Source organism: Nothoprocta perdicaria, unplaced genomic scaffold, assembly GCF_003342845.1.
Source record: "Nothoprocta perdicaria isolate Ctin4 unplaced genomic scaffold, notPer1 scaffold_106, whole genome shotgun sequence".
NCBI classification, from domain to species: domain Eukaryota; kingdom Metazoa; phylum Chordata; class Aves; order Tinamiformes; family Tinamidae; genus Nothoprocta; species Nothoprocta perdicaria.
The window spans coordinates 636,656-655,005 of NW_020454161.1; the positions used below are offsets into that span (position 1 = coordinate 636,656).

At 36.0% G+C, this 18,350-nt stretch overlaps 1 protein-coding gene across 1 annotated transcript in view; it reads right to left on the reverse strand.

The window, feature by feature from the left end:
• Nucleotides 1–18,350, reverse strand: part of ISPD (isoprenoid synthase domain containing) — a 109,441-nt gene that overhangs the window by 28,972 nt on the left and 62,119 nt on the right. The window contains exons 9-10 of the mRNA XM_026045085.1: nt 18,242–18,334; nt 15,972–16,100 (exon numbers count right to left, since the gene is read on the reverse strand). Of these exons, the coding sequence (XP_025900870.1) occupies nt 15,972–16,100; nt 18,242–18,334 (222 nt within the window). The remainder of the gene's footprint in view (nt 1–15,971; nt 16,101–18,241; nt 18,335–18,350) is intronic.

The following is an 18,350-nucleotide window of genomic DNA, read 5'->3' on the forward strand; positions in this document are numbered from 1 at the left end:
AAATGAGTCAAGCTCTGGAAAACAGGCAGCCCTGTACTATGGCTGGACTCAGACAATCTTGCCAATATACTGAAGTACAATCCCTATAGCAGCACAGACCTTAGCCCTAGCTACTCCCTGCTTCTCACCACCAGATGTGCAGACAAAACCTCCATTCTCCTAGGAGGTCTCTTAGGCTCCAGGCTCCTATCCAGTCTAGTTGAAATTCAGTTTTCCTGAATATAATTAACCAAAATCGCAGAGTTTATATACACTTGTACATCGTGCAATAAGGAACCAAAACAAACATTGAAAGAGTGCAGTATTACTATGGGCACCACAAAAGAAAAAAATTTTTTAAAGAAATAGTTTTCTTTAAAGACCATGATTGTGAAATATCAACAAAATGAAATAAATCAAGCAGCACAAGGTAAACGCAAACTATTCAAACTAGAAGTTTGCCATGAGGCGAACCTTTCCTCTATGTCAAGCTTAGAATGAAGAACTCCTCCCCTTTTCTTTCTCTCATTTTGATCTTGTGAGCTCACTCTTCCCAAATTGTCTTACAAAAGATAACAGACTAAGATCTGTATCTCCAGATCTGGCCAGACCCAGTGTTTCCTAGAATGTGCACATTCTAGGCCCTGCACAGAACACAGCCTCATTACTCCCGTCATCAATCACAGATGCAATGACAGAAGTACAAATAAATTTTTTTCTCTACCTGATAGCTTGTTAATACTTGAAAACAGATAAATCATTCTGTAAACAGCTCATAAACAGTGTTTGCTGACAATGAAAGCACTAATAATCCAGTAGAACATATATATATATATGAATATATATGTATCTTTTTGAAAACAGAAGTCTAGTCAGATAAATTTCATAAACAAAATCCTATTTGAAAAGCTACTTCTTATATATCTTAGCGCCTGAAAAGGAAAATCTAAGAAGGAAATGTTGAAAACCTCTGAGTGGAATGAAATTGCTAGAAAGGCACAATAACCTTAAGCTCTAAAATGGGCTGGAGAAATTTTAGGCAGATCGACACTAAGATCCTGTGAACACAATCTGTGACTCTACAAGCACTCCACTCCTCTGCAGAAAGCTGTCCTTGACCACTCTACTGCTGGAAAAAAAGAAATAAGTGTCTTTGCAGAAAATAGTGGGCACTAACTGGATTTTCAAGAACTGTTAYTCAGCACTGAACCTTGTTTGCAGTAAGGGGAGTCAAAAAACTAAAATGGCTCAGTTAAAGCCACTAACAGTTTATTAGCTTGCTACCAATGCTGATGTCAGRTTAGACCACAGCTCAGAAACAGGCCCATTTTAAACACAGTTTCAAAGAGAAAACTTCTTTCTGACTTTTAAGACTCTCCCTGCTACTTCGTTATTACACTTTTTTTTTTYCCCTGTATTTGCTTATGTTAAAAACATTGTGTCCTATTCTCTTCTCTAATGAAAGAGGTGATAACCTCTAGCTGGTGCAGAACATGGCACAAACGAAATACAATCTGCACCGTTGGTCATTCCTAGTATATCTGGCAACTTGAGCACRACTGAACTTTGCAATTCCTGGTATTTCGCATTTCAATAGCTCACCATTAAATTGTGTTAAAGACAATCACATTCAAATGCATCTAGCAAATAACCATAATAGAAAAATGAGTATTTTGATCACTAAAATAACAACACGAGCACACCACGTTTCTTCAATGCAGCACACATTCCTAGCTCCTGGTAGGTCGTGAGTGTTCCTGCACGCATGAGCATGCGTAGGAATGTCTTGTATCAAAATAAACATTAGAAACTTGGGTAATAAATATATAATTATCATCTGGATAAAATCAGATGCCTAAAATCCTATTGCCTCTGAGTATAATTATAGTAATAAAAGTATTGCTGACTGATGAAGAAATGTACTATTTATGCTGCAGGGACTGCAAATCAACACTTTTTTATACTCAGACAGTTAAAAAATCCAGTCTTCATTACAAAACTCCATTGGTAAATAAATAATTCACCTCTGGACTGCAGTGATTAACCCTTCCAGCTGTTTTTTTCTTGTATTGTTTTTCCCTTGATTTATATTACGCTTATGATAATAAATTAATCTATTCAAGACAGCCCTTGTTTCTTACTGGCTAAAACATGTTTATATAAAATGCACATTCACTGTCCTAAATTACTTCTTTAAAATAGCTTTTATATGCAGTAAAACATTGTCTCAGTAGATTAGACCAAAAATTTCCAAACATGTCTACAAAGCACAACCCTCAGACACCTAATATCTTATTTTAAAATCGTGTCTTTAATCTTATTTTGCTCATTACATCCCTGGAGTGAATATTAAAAAGAAGGCCTATTTTATGATTGCCAAGCAGGGACACATCATCTCAACTGCAAATTTAAATTTAAATGCTTTAGATCTTCGAGAAAGAAGATTAAAAACATGAAAATTTTGTCAATAAGAGCAAGATAGCCTTCTCGCATTTTGAGATTACACAGACGTTGAAATGCTTTTCCTWTTCTTTATGGAAGAGTTTGGGACAGTGATCTACATTTAACTGAGCTAGTTCATCTAGTTTTATGATTAATTTTACATTAGATCACTTCTGAGAAAATCTGGAGGAGAAATTATGTTTACCCTATCTATTTTCTACTTATAAAGCTGTGTGAGAATGTGTTAAGACTACAAAGATGGCAAGCAAAAGCAGGAACTCTAGTAAATAAGGTCCATGAACTGCATTTTAGGTGGCTTTTATAAATGAAGTTTAATACCATGATTGTATTAAGAACCATATGATCACTCACTTTTTTGCCTCACATGACAGACCAGAAATGCACTGAAAACAGGCTGCTCATTTAGTGCTCTAGACTAATAGCACTGGTAAAATGACTGTGGGAGAACATCACCTACTACACAAAGGCTGAGCCCATAAAAAAACTAAATTTCACTGCTGGTGACCTCCTCTGAGCCTTCTGTCTACCTCAACATTCACTCCTTTCCTCCAGCTAAATGAGGTTTTATACCTCTTATCCCTGATACCAGATGTCCAGGCTGAGGTGGTTTTGGAGCACAGGGTAATAATTCTACCTCAATTACACCTCAATTACASGTGAGGCAACAGCAACAAGTGCTGAATTGCAATGTATTCCTTAAAAAAAAAAGAAAAAGAAAAGAAAAAAATGGGAAGTATCTAATCAAAGTGTTTCTGGAAAGGAATGGCTGGAACTCAGGAACAGTAAAGCCTGATCAATGCAGAATGTGGTCTAAAAATGGCATCCCTCAAATTTTCCATACCATCAACAGTGTATATGCAAGAGACGATCTTTATTATCTGTATTTATCTGGATTATGTGGTTAAATTTCAGTTCATGTGGTTAAATTTCAGAAAACAAGAGCCAGCCCTGATATCACGTGATATCCTCTCAGTGAAACATTCCTAAACTCACTAGAAAAATGACCTGAAGACTTATTTTGTTTTAAAATACACATTAACTCTTTTTCCCCATGTCTGCTTATTCTTTCAAATAGATAAACAGATAACCCAATCTTCATGAGACTTTCCAAAAAAAAGAAAAAAAAAGCGTAAAGAATAAGGTGGTCACAGAAAATATACCTCTAATAGTTAAAAGCTAGAAGAGTTGCAAGCAACTGGAATATATATCCTGTAATAAGTAGCTGGCAATTTAATTACACGCTGCAACCAACTCTGCCTATAAGAAATTTAAATTTGGATTTGGGTGAATCTTCACTCTTTTTCACTATTTCATTATTGTATTTCTGGCATAATTGTTTGGTTTGGATTTTCCTACTTATTTCAAGAGTGGACTACAAAGTCAGATTATTACAGAATGCCTAGTTTCCTGCCCAAAACATGAAAGTTCACTTTCTGTTCACTTGATTAATATTAATATTAATCATCAGCACCTTCTTGAAAGCAAAATATAGCTGTATATGTCTACAAGGCTGCTTTGAAATAGGTTTAAGATTTTTCTATTTTTCATTTTTCCTGAATGCATAGATGCAGTTTGGGAAACTCTACTTTCCCACTTCTCAGCCCTTTATAGTTTTGATTTGCCACAAGAATGCAATAACACAATTCCTTCCACAGGAGAGATGTAGACATATCCAAAACTCAGTTTTTGTTCTCTGTCCAGAAGTGAGGACTCCTGATCTTTAGTCAAGTCCTCTAATAAAGAAGTGTATGAACAAACTTCCCAAACCCCAACCTCCCAAAGTTAATGTATCAAATGTGAGCTATAGGTTTACTTGGGTCTCCCACAGTGACTGACCTAAAACCACGTTCTGTTTAGGGTTTCATTTATTTCACCCTCTCCTGAGGGACCACACATCTGAGCACAGATTTACCAGATTAAGTGGGCAGCATCAGCAGTCTTTATTTGCAAATCAGCATAACAAAATAAACATCTAGCTTTGGATAAAAAACAAAAAAAGAAAATATTTCCTAAAATATCTCCCTGCCCAGCACCCCATTTCATAATGAGATTCTAATAATAACAAGCAATTTCCAGATAGATAATATACACCTGGCTATATAGGGAATGCTGAAACACTTATCAGCCTAAAACATTTTATCTAGAACAAACATAGTAAACATCTTATTAAATTTTAAAATAGCTTGAATAACTTAAAAACTTTATATTGGGAACTGTTTCCATTCAAATCTTCAAATACTTTGGACCTTCATATCAACTACTGGTAGGTACAGGCTGGGTTGAATAGGGTGGTCCTTAAAAGAAATAATTTACCTTTTACAGGAGGAACTGATATTCCCCGACACWCTCTCTGTGAGCAAGATCAAAAGAAGGAGATTACTCACAACTTGAGAGCAGAATGCACATGGTGCCTCTTTTGACAACAGCAACAATYTTAGTTCATAGCCCCCATAAGATTATAATGGTAGTCATGCCATAATTCCATGGGCTGGATAATGAAAGACAGGTAGAAGCTTTTTAAGACTGCACAGCTAGAGAAGTGAGTGGACATGAAAGCTCTAGTGTGGTCAGGCTTCAGAAATATTTCATTTTACTGCTCTCTTTTAAGTAGAGATCATACATTCTTTCCTTCATTTTCTCAGATATTTTGCTAGAAATTTTGCCTATATAATCCAACGCCTGGACTGGTAAATATAAGTACTGAACACTGGAATTAGCAACACAAGAAGGAAACAGTTGGACACATGTAAGCATAGGGATGGAAAAACTGAGTCAGTGAGGAATCTGAAGGCACAGGCTCTGCCAAAAATGAATGCTCACACTGCTGCTAGCACCACACAGGTTGAATCAAACTCAAACGTAAACATTTTCATTTTTTAAAAGATTCTGCTTGGTGGAAACTTCAGAGATCAAAACACAGGCACAGTTATAAATCAAGCGTATTTATTTAGCACATTGTGAAGTAATGGGTCTCTGCCAATCAATAGAAAGTATGACTTTACTGAGCTGGTGGGAAATTACACTGCAAGGCTTGGAATATCGTAAATACTGTTTAAAAGGATGAATTAAAAAGTGGCTAAAGCAAATATCACGTCAAAGGAATGTTTGAAAGTCAAATATAATTAGTTCAGACAGTGAATGCTGGAAATTTTATACTGATGGTGTCATTTTCCACCTTTTTTAATACAAACGTATGATAGGAGAATAACCTTCAGAAAACAGTTTTCAACAGAATTTATATGAAATACACATATTTTCCTATGGAATACWGAGTTTTCTCTTAATTATGTGATTTCTAAAATGAAATATAACAATACCTGTAGTATTGTTAATCCTAACTTTATAAATTCATGCATATTTATGTCTTAAAAGATTTTTTCACAGTAGAGTTTAATCCAACTTCAAACATTGTACATCTCAGACTGCCTTTGAGATATAAACATATCTTCACACCCAGGTGTTCCAAAGCATATTTAGATGAAAGCCAGCAGAAATGTTTAGCGACTTCACGTTAGCGAGATTAAGTTGCCACAATTTTTGATCCTGTTATCTTTAAGTGTTAAAACGAAACAGCTCGCAGCAACCATAAGCCAACAGCAGAATGCACTCAGGAACTGCTTTGGCCTTGCCCTTGGTGGGSAGAAGCAACATGTATTTATTGGGTGTAAGTGAACTGTTTGCTTGGTGGTTGGTTTAGATGTTGCTTGTAGCAAGGTCTGTCAGATGSTTAGTGTGAGCATGGATAAGCAAGGATGAAGGAACAAGAAAGAAGCAAGGAATAGCAAGGAAGCTTATATATAAAAAAAAAAAAAAAACCCTTCATCTTTTCTCTCATAGGCAAAGCTATGGATGCGATCCTCTACAATGTGATTTAGGTSACCTTGCTTCAGCAGGGGGTTGGACTCGATGATCTCCAGAGGTCCCTTCCAACCTTAAGCATTCTGTTATTCTATGATTCTGTAAAACCATAGGATAATTACAAAGTTAGAGCAGGAAAAGGAAGGAAAGACAATGAAAGAGAAACAGAAATGAAGGATAGGTTTACCATCTCACTAAACAGAAGAGAAATAGGTCAAAATATATTTTAAAAAAAACCATTAAAACATGCAAATGCAGCAATCTGCAAGTGTCTGTAAGGCAGCTAGACCTAGGAGGAGAGAGGAAATTCTGAAAGAGCCAGGATCCAGTTCCCAAGAGAGAAGAGGACAGTATCCTCAGACTAAGGGAGAAAACAGAAGATAGAACAGACAAGAGGAACAATAAAGAGGGCAAAGAACTCAAACCAACACAAGAAGAAAGAGTGTTTTGTATTATAATTTGTATTTAAACCACAGATCTGTTATAGTATGGATCAAAGCTAGTGGGAACAGCCTGGATTACATAGACTGGCTATAAAATGACAAGGGATAGAAATGAAAACTATATAAAGAAAAGGTAACCATGAAAGAAATAAGGAATCTTGTTAAAGAGAAAGGAAATGAGCAGCTAAGAGAATTAAATCCTCACAGCCTAAAGAGAATGTAAGGGTGACCATACTGAAACCACAAAGTCAATGCTTATTGCCTGTGGGGAATAAATGACTAAGAAAAAAAGGAAAGACTTGAGGAAGGGCAGAAAGAAGATGATATTGTTAAGTAGCCATATAAGAGAAGTTTTAAGAACTCTTCAAAGGCACCCTTCAAAAAGCTGTACATGCCTAAATGAAGAAAATGGCATATTAAACTTTGGCATATTAAATTCAAAAACAAATAAAGCAAGCCAAAGAAGAGTTTAAGAAATAGCTAGAAAAAAAGAACCAAAACAAATAATAAATCTTTCCTATGACACATCAGAGGCAGGAGGTCTGTCAGAGCATCTGTAGGACCAACTGATGATCAATGGGCACAAAAAAATACCCAGGAAAGATGAGGCTATTGCAGGGAAACTAAATGAGTTGACTGAATTGCAGCTCACTAGGGAAACTCACATGCTGGACTCCCTCTTTCTTACATCTGAAAAATTGCAGCCAGTTACTGCAAAAGAGGTATGGAAGAAATTAAGAGGAAGAATGCAACAAATCCCCAGGACTATATGGCATTCACCCAACAGTTCTGAAGCTCAGTTCCTAATGATGGTATATAAGCTCTAGCTTGAAAATTGTCTTAGTAGCCAAGTTCTGGATAGTAGTAAATGTGATGCCAATTTAAAATTAAAAAAATCTGCAAAGATGAAGAGAGCTATAGGATAGTAAACTATATGCCATTTTTAAAGCAGTAGAACAAAAACTAAAACAATGAACAGTAATAGCACATATTAAAGATGATTGAAGATGATGGTACAGTCAATATGTTGGTTTTTYGTTTGTTTGTTCATTTTGTAAAGGGAAATGTTAGCTTGCAAGCTTACTGCAATTCTTTGAAGGTGATTGATACAATTGACTGTGATTTCCAAAAGACTTTGCACCAAATTCCCTATCAAAGGTCTTTGCAAAACTACAGTTCAGTGATACAAAGTAGAACTCCTGACACAGATAAATACTTGCTCAAAAGATAGAACGGTGAGAGTAAGTGTAAATGGTGAGTTCTCAAGACCATAACCAGTAGAGTTCCGGTGGGATCTCTGTTGTTCAGGTCACATGCATAAATAAACTGCAAAAAAGAAGTAAGCAGTAAGAGGAGTTTGCCTATGATATAGTTATTCATGGTAGTCCTGACTGAGATGAACTGTAGAAAAACCTTTATAAACCCAAACAATAAAATGGTAAATAAAACTTAATATAGATGAATATAAACCAACACGTGTATTTCACACTCAACGTGATGGTGGATCAACAGACCATTACTCTCTGGATGCCAGACCTTGGGATTAGGACATGGCTTTGCAAAGAACCACCTCTTTTTGTCTGTTTTCCAGTCTATGCAGCTTTTTGTTAGAGAATGCAGTAGATGCTAAAAGTTTACATGCACTTCATGGGACTAGAGGAGCACTGAACAGAAATCTATTAAAGGCTACTACTTCCACAGAAAACAGTTTGGATTCAGGAAATACTTTAACTAACAATATTGGAAAACAGGGAGAGAACGGGGGGCTTGCCCTGTTCTTACTCTTTCGTAGGCATTTGCTTACAGCTACTGTTGCCCTGTTGGCTGATGGCAGCAAAATGAAGCGCGTCTCCCTGCCCTCTTCCCAAAGAAACCCAAAGCTGGGGCGTATCCGGAGAGGCACCTCCAAATGAAAGAGGTAAGTGACATATCCATACAATGTGCAGAGGGGCTTAAGGGAGATGAATACAGTGTGGGAAGTGTACAAAGGAGTTACTAGAATAGAAAAACTATCACACAAAGGGAATACGTAAGAATCAGAACTATTTATCCTATAAAACCAATTCTGAGAAAGCTGTGCACTCCAAATATAGCAAGAAGATAATCAGAACTAATCTTTCAACAGGAATAAAGGATGTGGAAAAAGCTGATTCCTTTTTTAAAAGCGTGATAGGTTTAAGCACGACTGATTTATACAAAGAATGTATGACTAGCATGAACTCAACCTGGGGTCAGACACCTTCTTCCAATCTCATGCTCTTCTTTATCCTCTTCCTCTTACTTAGCATTTTTTACCTGTCTGTTTAAACACAGTAAGGGTCGTATAAGGTGGTCACATTAGAAGAAATATACTTGAATACTAGCTTAAATAAGGCTACAAAAAGGTAATTTTTTACTCATACTATATTTAAAATATATATCATTCCAAATAACAGTCAGACTTAAATGGGATCTGAAGTCTGTGGTTAGCAAAGAGTGTTTCCCATTCCTGGAATTACAATGCTTTTGCCATCAAGTGCAATATCACCTAAGGATTATGTGATATATATGTCATCTTTTTTTAAACACCAAACATGTTTTATCATGGATTACTTTCATATGAACAATCTGCTGTGAGGAAAAAAAAATTAAGCTTGCTATGTCAAATCCATATGGAAACTGCAAGCAGTGCTTCCCAACCTTGTAAGGAAATTCCCAAAGGTCAGCCTAGGACTTGATTACTTGATCTCTGCTTGTACAGGGCAGGGTGAAAGTGGGAAATTAACACTCCAACATCCCCAGTACTGATGTGATGGTCTCTTCTGCAAGAATTTCAAGAATTACTGTACATTGAGGACTGCAGAAAAAGCTAGATAATAGTTTCAGTCACTAATAATTTAGTTTGACTGGATTTTTTGTTGTTATTTAAATAGCTATAGCACTTCAGAAGTTTCAGTAGTCAAGTATAGTAAGGAAAAACATGCTCTAGGTGTGCCTGCTTGAGCAGGAAGGTTGGACTAGATGATCTCTAGAGGTCCCTTCCAATCTTGAATATTCTGTGATTCTGTGAAAACGTAATGAACTGAGAAATAGCTATGGGAAAATAGGTAGTTTGTATGTCACAGTATACAATTTTAAAGCACCTCTGATATCTTTAGATCTGGATATGAGTAAATTAATGGAGTAGGAATTACATATCTTCACCTGCAGAGACTTAAAATTCAGCAGAAATGGTACGAATTTCACCATTAAATACAAAGCCTATAAGGCAAAAGAGAATACATCTTCAACAGAGGAAACTCTAACGTAAAATATTGTTCAGTACAGAAACAACTGGTATATTATCAGTCAAGCTCAAGCTAGCATTGACTCTATAAAATTCTATTTTCAAAGCTGTCTTACAGTTCATTTATAAAGTTAAATTTTCCATTGAAGTGGGCAAAAGTTATTGGGTGAGAGGAGAGGAAGAGAGAGGGATGCACTTTGAAAATCTTTGAAAAGTGCATCCAAAATACAGAAGGAAATGCACTAGAAAATGAGCACAAGTGCAAGTTGGTAATGTCTTCAGAACTCTCTTAACCATACATAGGTATTTTATCAGGCTCTTGGTGTTGCTCTTTTACATATGAAGAGATAAGCTAGAAAAAAACAGATGCATGTATCTTACTCAGATGTACTTATAGCTGAGTATTAGAGGTACCTGCTCAATGGTACCTTTGGGATATAGTATGTAAGCAAGGTGAGAAGGCTGATTTTGGATGTTCCTGATGGCCACCTCACTCAGACAGTGAAAGAGCATGAGCATTGCTTGAAGCCAAGAAATGCAGCACCAAGAATCTCAAAATGAAATTGTCCATAAACAAATACAACGGACTTCATACGTTTCTAATAGGCAAGTTAGTAATGTTAAAAAAAAATGAAGTTAAAAGCAGTTTGTTTGCAAACAAAATTTTGTGCTAATATCCTTTCATTTTAAATGTTTATGTTTCCACTAAGAGATAGCAGGTCAACATCAAAGCTTTCACAATACTGAAAAAAATGTCAGATTAACTGATAATAGATTTGAAGATGAAACTCAGATTTGATGCTCACAGTATTTACTTTTGCAAACTGTTCCCATTCAGTGTTTATTCTCTATCACACTAAAACATCTATCATAATTAAAACATGCACTTTTCTACCCTGCTATATATTTTCCTTATCTCAGAGGTCTTACCACTTTTTGAAACCATTTATTCTTCCCAAACTTACTCAAGAGTATTAAACTATCTTGAATAATATATATTCTTTTAATATATTGACTATCCAGAATGAATTCCAAAAGCAACAAAGGTTAAAAACTACTCTATCAAGACATGATTTCTTTTTAAAAGATAATCTATACACCTTTGTTATTTTGGCTAGGTGATGTGAGAACCCCAATTCATCCAATTAAAAGTTCAATAGCAGAAACAAATCTGAAAAGGTCATGTATAAAATGCATTAAACATTAATCTCATTATTTTCTATGCAACTTGTTATAATCCTAGAAGCTGCAACTTCTAGGATTAATTAAGCAATTCTCTGACCTTTCCGTGATAAAAACCTATACAGTTACATAATCAAAACCCAAAAGGTTACCAATTATTTTTCTAAAATGCTTATCTTTCTCAGACTGGACACTCAGTAGCTGCACGAGGAAGTTAGCTTCACTGTTGTAATAAGTCCTGTAATTTATTACCTGCTTTTGCTAGAGAAGTAGGACTTGATGCATTGAAGCCAGAAACACTAGTTAATGCCCTGAACAATCTGTTAAGCAATATGAGCCAATGCCAGGCTGCAGAGTATCTGTAAAATGAGCAGCAGAGACGGTGACTGTGCTTCCCATTCTGACACACACCAAAATGTTTAGAGCACGAGCARGATTTCTAGTTTGCGTTCAACAAACTCTAGCCTGTATTTATATCCTTTCTTGACTCAAAGTCTGAAGTTTAGTTGATATTTTGGCTAACTTGGAATTAATATTTCTTAACTAACTAATGCTCCAGAGATTGAAACCTTTATATTTCTTGATAGTGAGTGATACAGTAAAGATCAAAATGCAGATYTGGGTAACAGATTTCAATTCAAAATAAAAAACTAAGCAGTTTATTATTTCTGTACAAGCTGCATAGCGCAGAAAAAAATATTCACACACAGATATATTTCTTTGGAATTACATGTAGTAATAGCTAATCAGAACCAACAAAATCAATCCTCATTAAATATCAGTCACCATTTTTATTGGGAATTACTCATTAGACCTTTGTATAAATGAGCTTATATAGGTGATAATTTCAAAGAAGTTATTTGTGTAGAGTTTCTAGTCGGATTTGGCTTCCACCTCTGTTCCACACCTTGTGCAACCTAGATCACTCTGGCACTTTTAACTCATCACTCATTTGCTCAATATTTCTTGACGAAAGTGTGAATACAGTCTGTAAATCACAGCTATTTAAAGGTTACATTTTCTATCTCTTCAAAATAATAAGGATTTTTATGGATTGATGCAGGTTTTCACATTCATTACAACCTATTATGCCACTGCAGCTTAGAGGCAGAATCATGAAAAAGTGAAGTCTCTCAGAGACAGAGATTTCTAAACACCGTCCCAAACACACTTACTAGCTTGTAATCAACTGACCAAGCCCTCTGATGATTATGAAATTAATTAAGAAATGTGCAGGCATCATGCAGTGTGTGGCTCAAGTGATTTCATCAGGTTCTCAAACTTTCTGTTGGTGTTTTGCCCTTCAGGCTCAGTATATTGCTCCAGTTGCCAAACCACCTTCTGCTCTGCTAATGCACAGCCCCCACTCAGGGCTGCGATCCCTCTTCTGGGAATCACTGCCGTAACATCAGCACTTATCGCCGTTTTTAAGTGGTCTTTACCGGGGGAAATAAATAATAATAAAACCCTACTATTGTAAATATTTACCTTTTGGATTTTACCAACTAGATAAAATATATATTTACCACTCTAAGTTTTCCTTCAGTCACCAAGCACAGTATTGAAAAATGGCCTTCAAAAAGTCTTTAGTGGTCAAAAAGACCATTTTTTTGTGGCCTTTTTTATTATGTGTGCATAATAAACCACTCACTCTTCAGTTTCCTTTTAGTTTTAAATAGCTTCCTAACAATTATTATATTATATCAGTTGTCTCTTTTAAGGTATGGACAGCGATTGCTCTGGTTCTTTAAGTTCCTTTATCTGAATCAAGGAGCTGTTTTAGAGGTAAGAATATCTGAGGCCACCTCAGCCTGGGGAACCCTAGGAAAAAAACATATTTGCTCTTTAAAACTGACATTCTCTCAGTACCTTGCTGAAGGAGAGTTATTTGAAATTATAAACTTCCATAGCTAGCATATCTTAATATTACTTTCATACTTCCTATGCTTCTCACATCCATCCATGTAACATTTTATTCTAGATGATAGTTGTTCCATTTTACTCTCTGTGAAAGGCAAGAAAATTATTGGTGAAAGTTCTAGACCACAACTCTATTAGTGCAACCTTTACAAGCTTCTGCATTAGCTTCTTCTTGTTGGCAAATATTTATTTTTATGCATAGAGAAATAAAACTGTTTATTCAAAAATAAATTCTTTTTTTTTTCATAACTTTTCCTTACTAGATTAACTACTATTAAAAAAGTAACCTACTTACCCTGATATATAACAATACCATACCATCATGCACCATACATCACTGGTTTCTTGAAGACCTGTACTAAATCAAAACAGCTGGAATTTTGCTGACAATTTTATTAGTGTATGAAAGAAATATCTTCCATAAAAGATGTCTTTTTCCCTATTTCAACTCACCTTGCTTACCAGATTTATCTTTTGATTCATCTGATAGTCTCAAAAGTCCTTAAGAGCTAAATACACCAATTCAGAATTTTCTGAATATTYTTTTCCCGCGTGTTTTGATTATTTAAAACTTTTCTAACATTAAAAATGCTTTAGAAAATAACTGGTTTTAAATTATTTTCATAAATGAAAATTTAGGGGGGGGTTGATGCAAACTAGAGCTGTTAAGTGAATCCAATTTTTTATCACTATATCTTGAAATTTCTTGAGTAATTTTTCTGGCAGAAATAATTATTTGTGTTCAAGCTCTTAACATACATTTGGTATATTTTCTAAAGATTAAGCAAACATTCGATTTAAGACATGGAAATAAAGATTTATAATTTCTTTTGAGCTTTCAATCTGCCCCCAATACTGTCAAAAGTGTACTTTTGTACAGTTCCCAAAGCATTTCACTTCCATTTCCAAAACCTGTAAAACCACTACAGAGCTGAACTTCAACAGATTTACCTAATGCACAACATGAGTGACATCACATTCTTTCCTATTTGTTAAGTCAACATATCATCAATCCAATTACTGCATATCCTTTACAGCTGTAAAGTAATTCCACCTCACCCTTTCTGYGGTCATGTGCCTCAGTGCTTCGTCCATTAGATTTTATCCTGGTTTTAAAGCAGTGATAGTGTGTACATCAAGCCTACGTGTTTGGCAGTGACGATGTATCTTGTCAGCTAGGGGGAATCTCCATGGAGTGATTTGTCATCACYCCCTCCTGCAGGAATCTGTAGCTGTCAGGACTCCCGGATACCGCCCRACGCTGCAACAGGCGCCGGGAAGCTCCTGCACGGCAGCAGCAGGTGCTCCTGGGCTTGCACTTCCTTGGGAGCCCTCRTCATGCCAGGGTGAAGGAAACCCTGCCTCCTTCAAGCATGAAACCGCTACGGATGTGACAGCAGCCACGGCTGCGAGCTGCAACAGGGAACCCCCACCTCTAAAAGCAGGAGCCCTGGCAATCCGAAGACTAAGGAGAATCAGACTCTTGATTCAAGAGTTGGCACGCACATAATTTCTCCTTGCTCAACAGAGAAGGACATGCGCACAAGCTATTAGTGGAGAGAAGTATCTCAGTGACTCCCAGACCATGGCTTTAGGTGAAATAAAACCATGTTAAAGATGTCTTCCTGCTGCATGAATGGCTTTTGTTCACAAGAGCCCACCTTGCGGCTCCCMCAGAGCAGCAGCAGAGCTCGGGCTAGGCCATTTCTCGACTCCTATGCTGGGGCTCTCCACAGCACCTTTCCTAGAAGCAGTTCTGTGCTAGGTAGATCTGCAGCTGCAAGAAAACTTAACCTGTAAAATATGTGATCTGTATAATCTATTTCTTAGCAATTTTTCAAATGTTAATGAGCAAGAACCCAGGACTACATCCCCATCTTTTTGAGAAGAAAATGTTTTCAAGTTGTTTAAGACACAATGGCTAGAAGTGGCCTAATCACCCTTCAATATTTTCTGTATAATGCTCTGTGTTAATAGATGAGGATGTTGCACGCAGTTAAGTGATCTTACACAACCATTCTAGCTGTTTATTTTCAAAAACAGAGTTTTCCACAGGAATTCTCTCACCACCAAGGATCAAGAATTTAAATTCCGATTTTTTATTTTTGTTATACATGCTTGCTAATAACACAGCTCATAAAAATCAACTGAAGATTATAAAACCTTTTCCTTCCAGTCAGCTCTTTGAAATGTTGCTATAGGCATATGTCCACTTAATCCACTTAAATATAAAATCATATATGCTCTCAGTTAAGAAAAGCATTCTACTTACACTAAAGCCATACTTACTACATTACAAGCAGTCCAATTTTTTGACAGGCGTAACACCTCTTAGGCAAAATGATTTATTTTAAATAGCTTTTCTGAGTACAAAGGATGCTGGAGTGCTAACTCTTTTTGCCTCCAGCTGAGATGTTTTGCTGCTACTGGAGACATGGAGCTGTTTGTTTCACCACCTATTTGTCATATCCTTTATGTTACCTGCATACCAAATACTGTTTTGATGGGGAAAAAAATTTTGCAAGACTACTGATCAAAAATATCTCTGATACTTATGTTTAAAATGATAAAAACAAATACCAAGTTTTAAACAGAACAGCCAAAAGAAAAAAAGGCCATGATATTTTTGCATGCTTTGAAAAATGTTTACCATTTGTTCCTCTCTAATCAAAATGCTTGCATTTTTGCCTATAACCAAAAAACTCTTCTGAATTCTGAACAAGAACAGGCAAGAATCTTTCCAACAAGTCTTTTTCATGTCWTATTTATTCCCCTTTGATTTTTTTTTAAATTAAGATTCTATCATTCATCATATAAATCACAAAAGCAGATAATTTGCAGGTAAAAAGAGAATTACATACCTTGTAATGGATAAGGAGACCATAAACCCAAATATTTTTTATTTTCACTTCCTTTGCAAATTTCTTGATACTAGTTAGTTCTTCCATTCCAGTGCTGAAAGAAATATCTTCTGAATTATTCAAGTGCACCTGCAAAGGACCAAAGACGCAAAAATATCCACTTTTCRAAATGCATTATTTTAGACTGACAAATTTTAGTATTTTACCTCATTGTTAAGCACACACAAAAATACAGGCTAACAAAAGTTTCTTTTTTAATTAGCTTCTGACTTTACATTAAAATGATCCATTAAACAAACAGAATCTTTTCCTAAGCTTTAGGCTTCCATAGAATTTTCTTTTTTTAGCAGCAGGAAACTGGAGCACTACAGATGTCCCTTAAGCAAACCCAAAGGTTTTCAAAATAGAATTGCACTCATTAAAAAATTTAATTTTAATTTACCTACTTTATAGTTGCTTCAGTTGCATGCATTTCACTGTAACACTTGCAGTTTAAAAAGTAAAGACTACTTCAAAAGGGATATGAGCAGCTCTTGGAGCAAGGAAAGGCAAGTCTCAATTGTCCAGCCAGGATACTGCACAAACCAGGACACACAGGACCTGAGCTTGTATCTCTGGGAAGATGCAACTGGCTCTCATGGCTCAGGGCTCCCTGAACACTTTCCTGAGGCTTAAGTATTCTCACAGTAACCTCCGTTTACTTTGCAAGGTTTCTATTAACCATCAAAATCTAGATTAAGGATGATTATTTCTACATATGAAGTATCTATTAATAACAGAAATAAAGTTATAAATCTTAAAAGAATTGGAAATATTTTTATGGCTGAAAGGTTCCAGCCGCCCAAAATTTATCAGCCGGTGGTACACAGAGGTGGAAGTAGAGAGCTAACGTCAGAGATCCACGCATGGGAAAAAGTTTCTTATGTAACTTATATTCAGTTTACTCTGACACATAAAAGGCAGTTACTCATTTCCCTTAAAGCGTTTTTTAAAGCGCCTATTTACATTGCCTTGTTCCACAGCTTTAATAAGAGATTTCCCTCAAACTTGCTTTTGCTCTRCAGTGCAAATACTAGCAATTACAGAGAAGGAGTATCATAGAATTCTTTTCTCTCCAACCCTAAAAAATTATAACTGATTATATGGTCAGCGTATCTGTTTGATGCAGGGAAGAGGTAAAATCATTGCATGACTTTTACTTCTGTTTCCCTGTGCCTCCTGAAACTTTAGCCTGTCCCAGCAGCTAGAGGGACAGCTTGGAGGAGAATACCACTCTCAAGTGTTATTATGCAGGAGAACACCCAACACTCAGTGTAATTAAAGGCTGCTGAAAAGAGTTTCCCTCCCCCGGCCACTCTATCTGTAAAGAGTTATAGGTATTGACGTTTAACAGAATTATATATATCCCAGTGCTTAATATTAGACAATGATTTATCTAATTCATTAGTCATTTAAAACATACTTCCCAGGCCTCCCCTTCTCCATCTTGTGTTTCTAAAGATAACGTGGTAACTCCATAAAACCAGAGTGTGCAGCACAAAATGCCTTTTTGTAGCTTTGGTACTTTTTTCTGTTTTAGAAACATGTAAGTGTATTAGGTTTTGATGTCATCAACTCCTTCTAACCAGTTGCAAGACTCTTCCCCCACTGCCAAGATTTGGAAAATGTCAAATGTGTTTGTTAGGAACAAGTGATGCTGGGAAGGTGCTATCCAGAGTGCAGTACAAAGGAGATTAAACAGGCCACTTTTTACTAAGGCTGCTGAAGAAGGTGTCTGCTTAAATCACCCGTGCCTTCAGTAGGCCGTGCCAACAAGGTGGTTTCACGGACCTGGAGATCTGTGTGTGTTAGTGACACAATCTCTGAGCTTGGGTGAGTTTTTTTTCCATCCTTTATATTTCTCTGGAAGTATTAAGTCAGAGATATCTAAAACTGCGGCTATATAAACAAAACTCTCATATTTCAAGTGTCATAGAGAAAAAATGAAAAAAAAAAAAAAAGCTCTAACACACAGTCTGTGGTAGAGAATATCAATTTTTTCAATATGACTAGCCACAATTAATATTTTAATGAAATAGGTAACTAATAAGCTGCCTTCTGCTACCATTGCTTTATTTCCTGACAGGATATARTACACTACCCGCAGCACAACTACACATTTTATGATCTAATTTACAGTTCAAATTCACCAAATTTACCATTTACCAAGTCTAATATTTAAAAACATGTTATTAGATATTTACTACAGTAATTTAAAGGGGTAAACCTACCAAAATAAGCATAACCGGATATGAGAAAGTGATATTTGATTTTTCCAACATATCCACTAGTAGCTGGGTTTCTTGAAATGCTGACTGTTTATCCTAAATGAAAACAAAT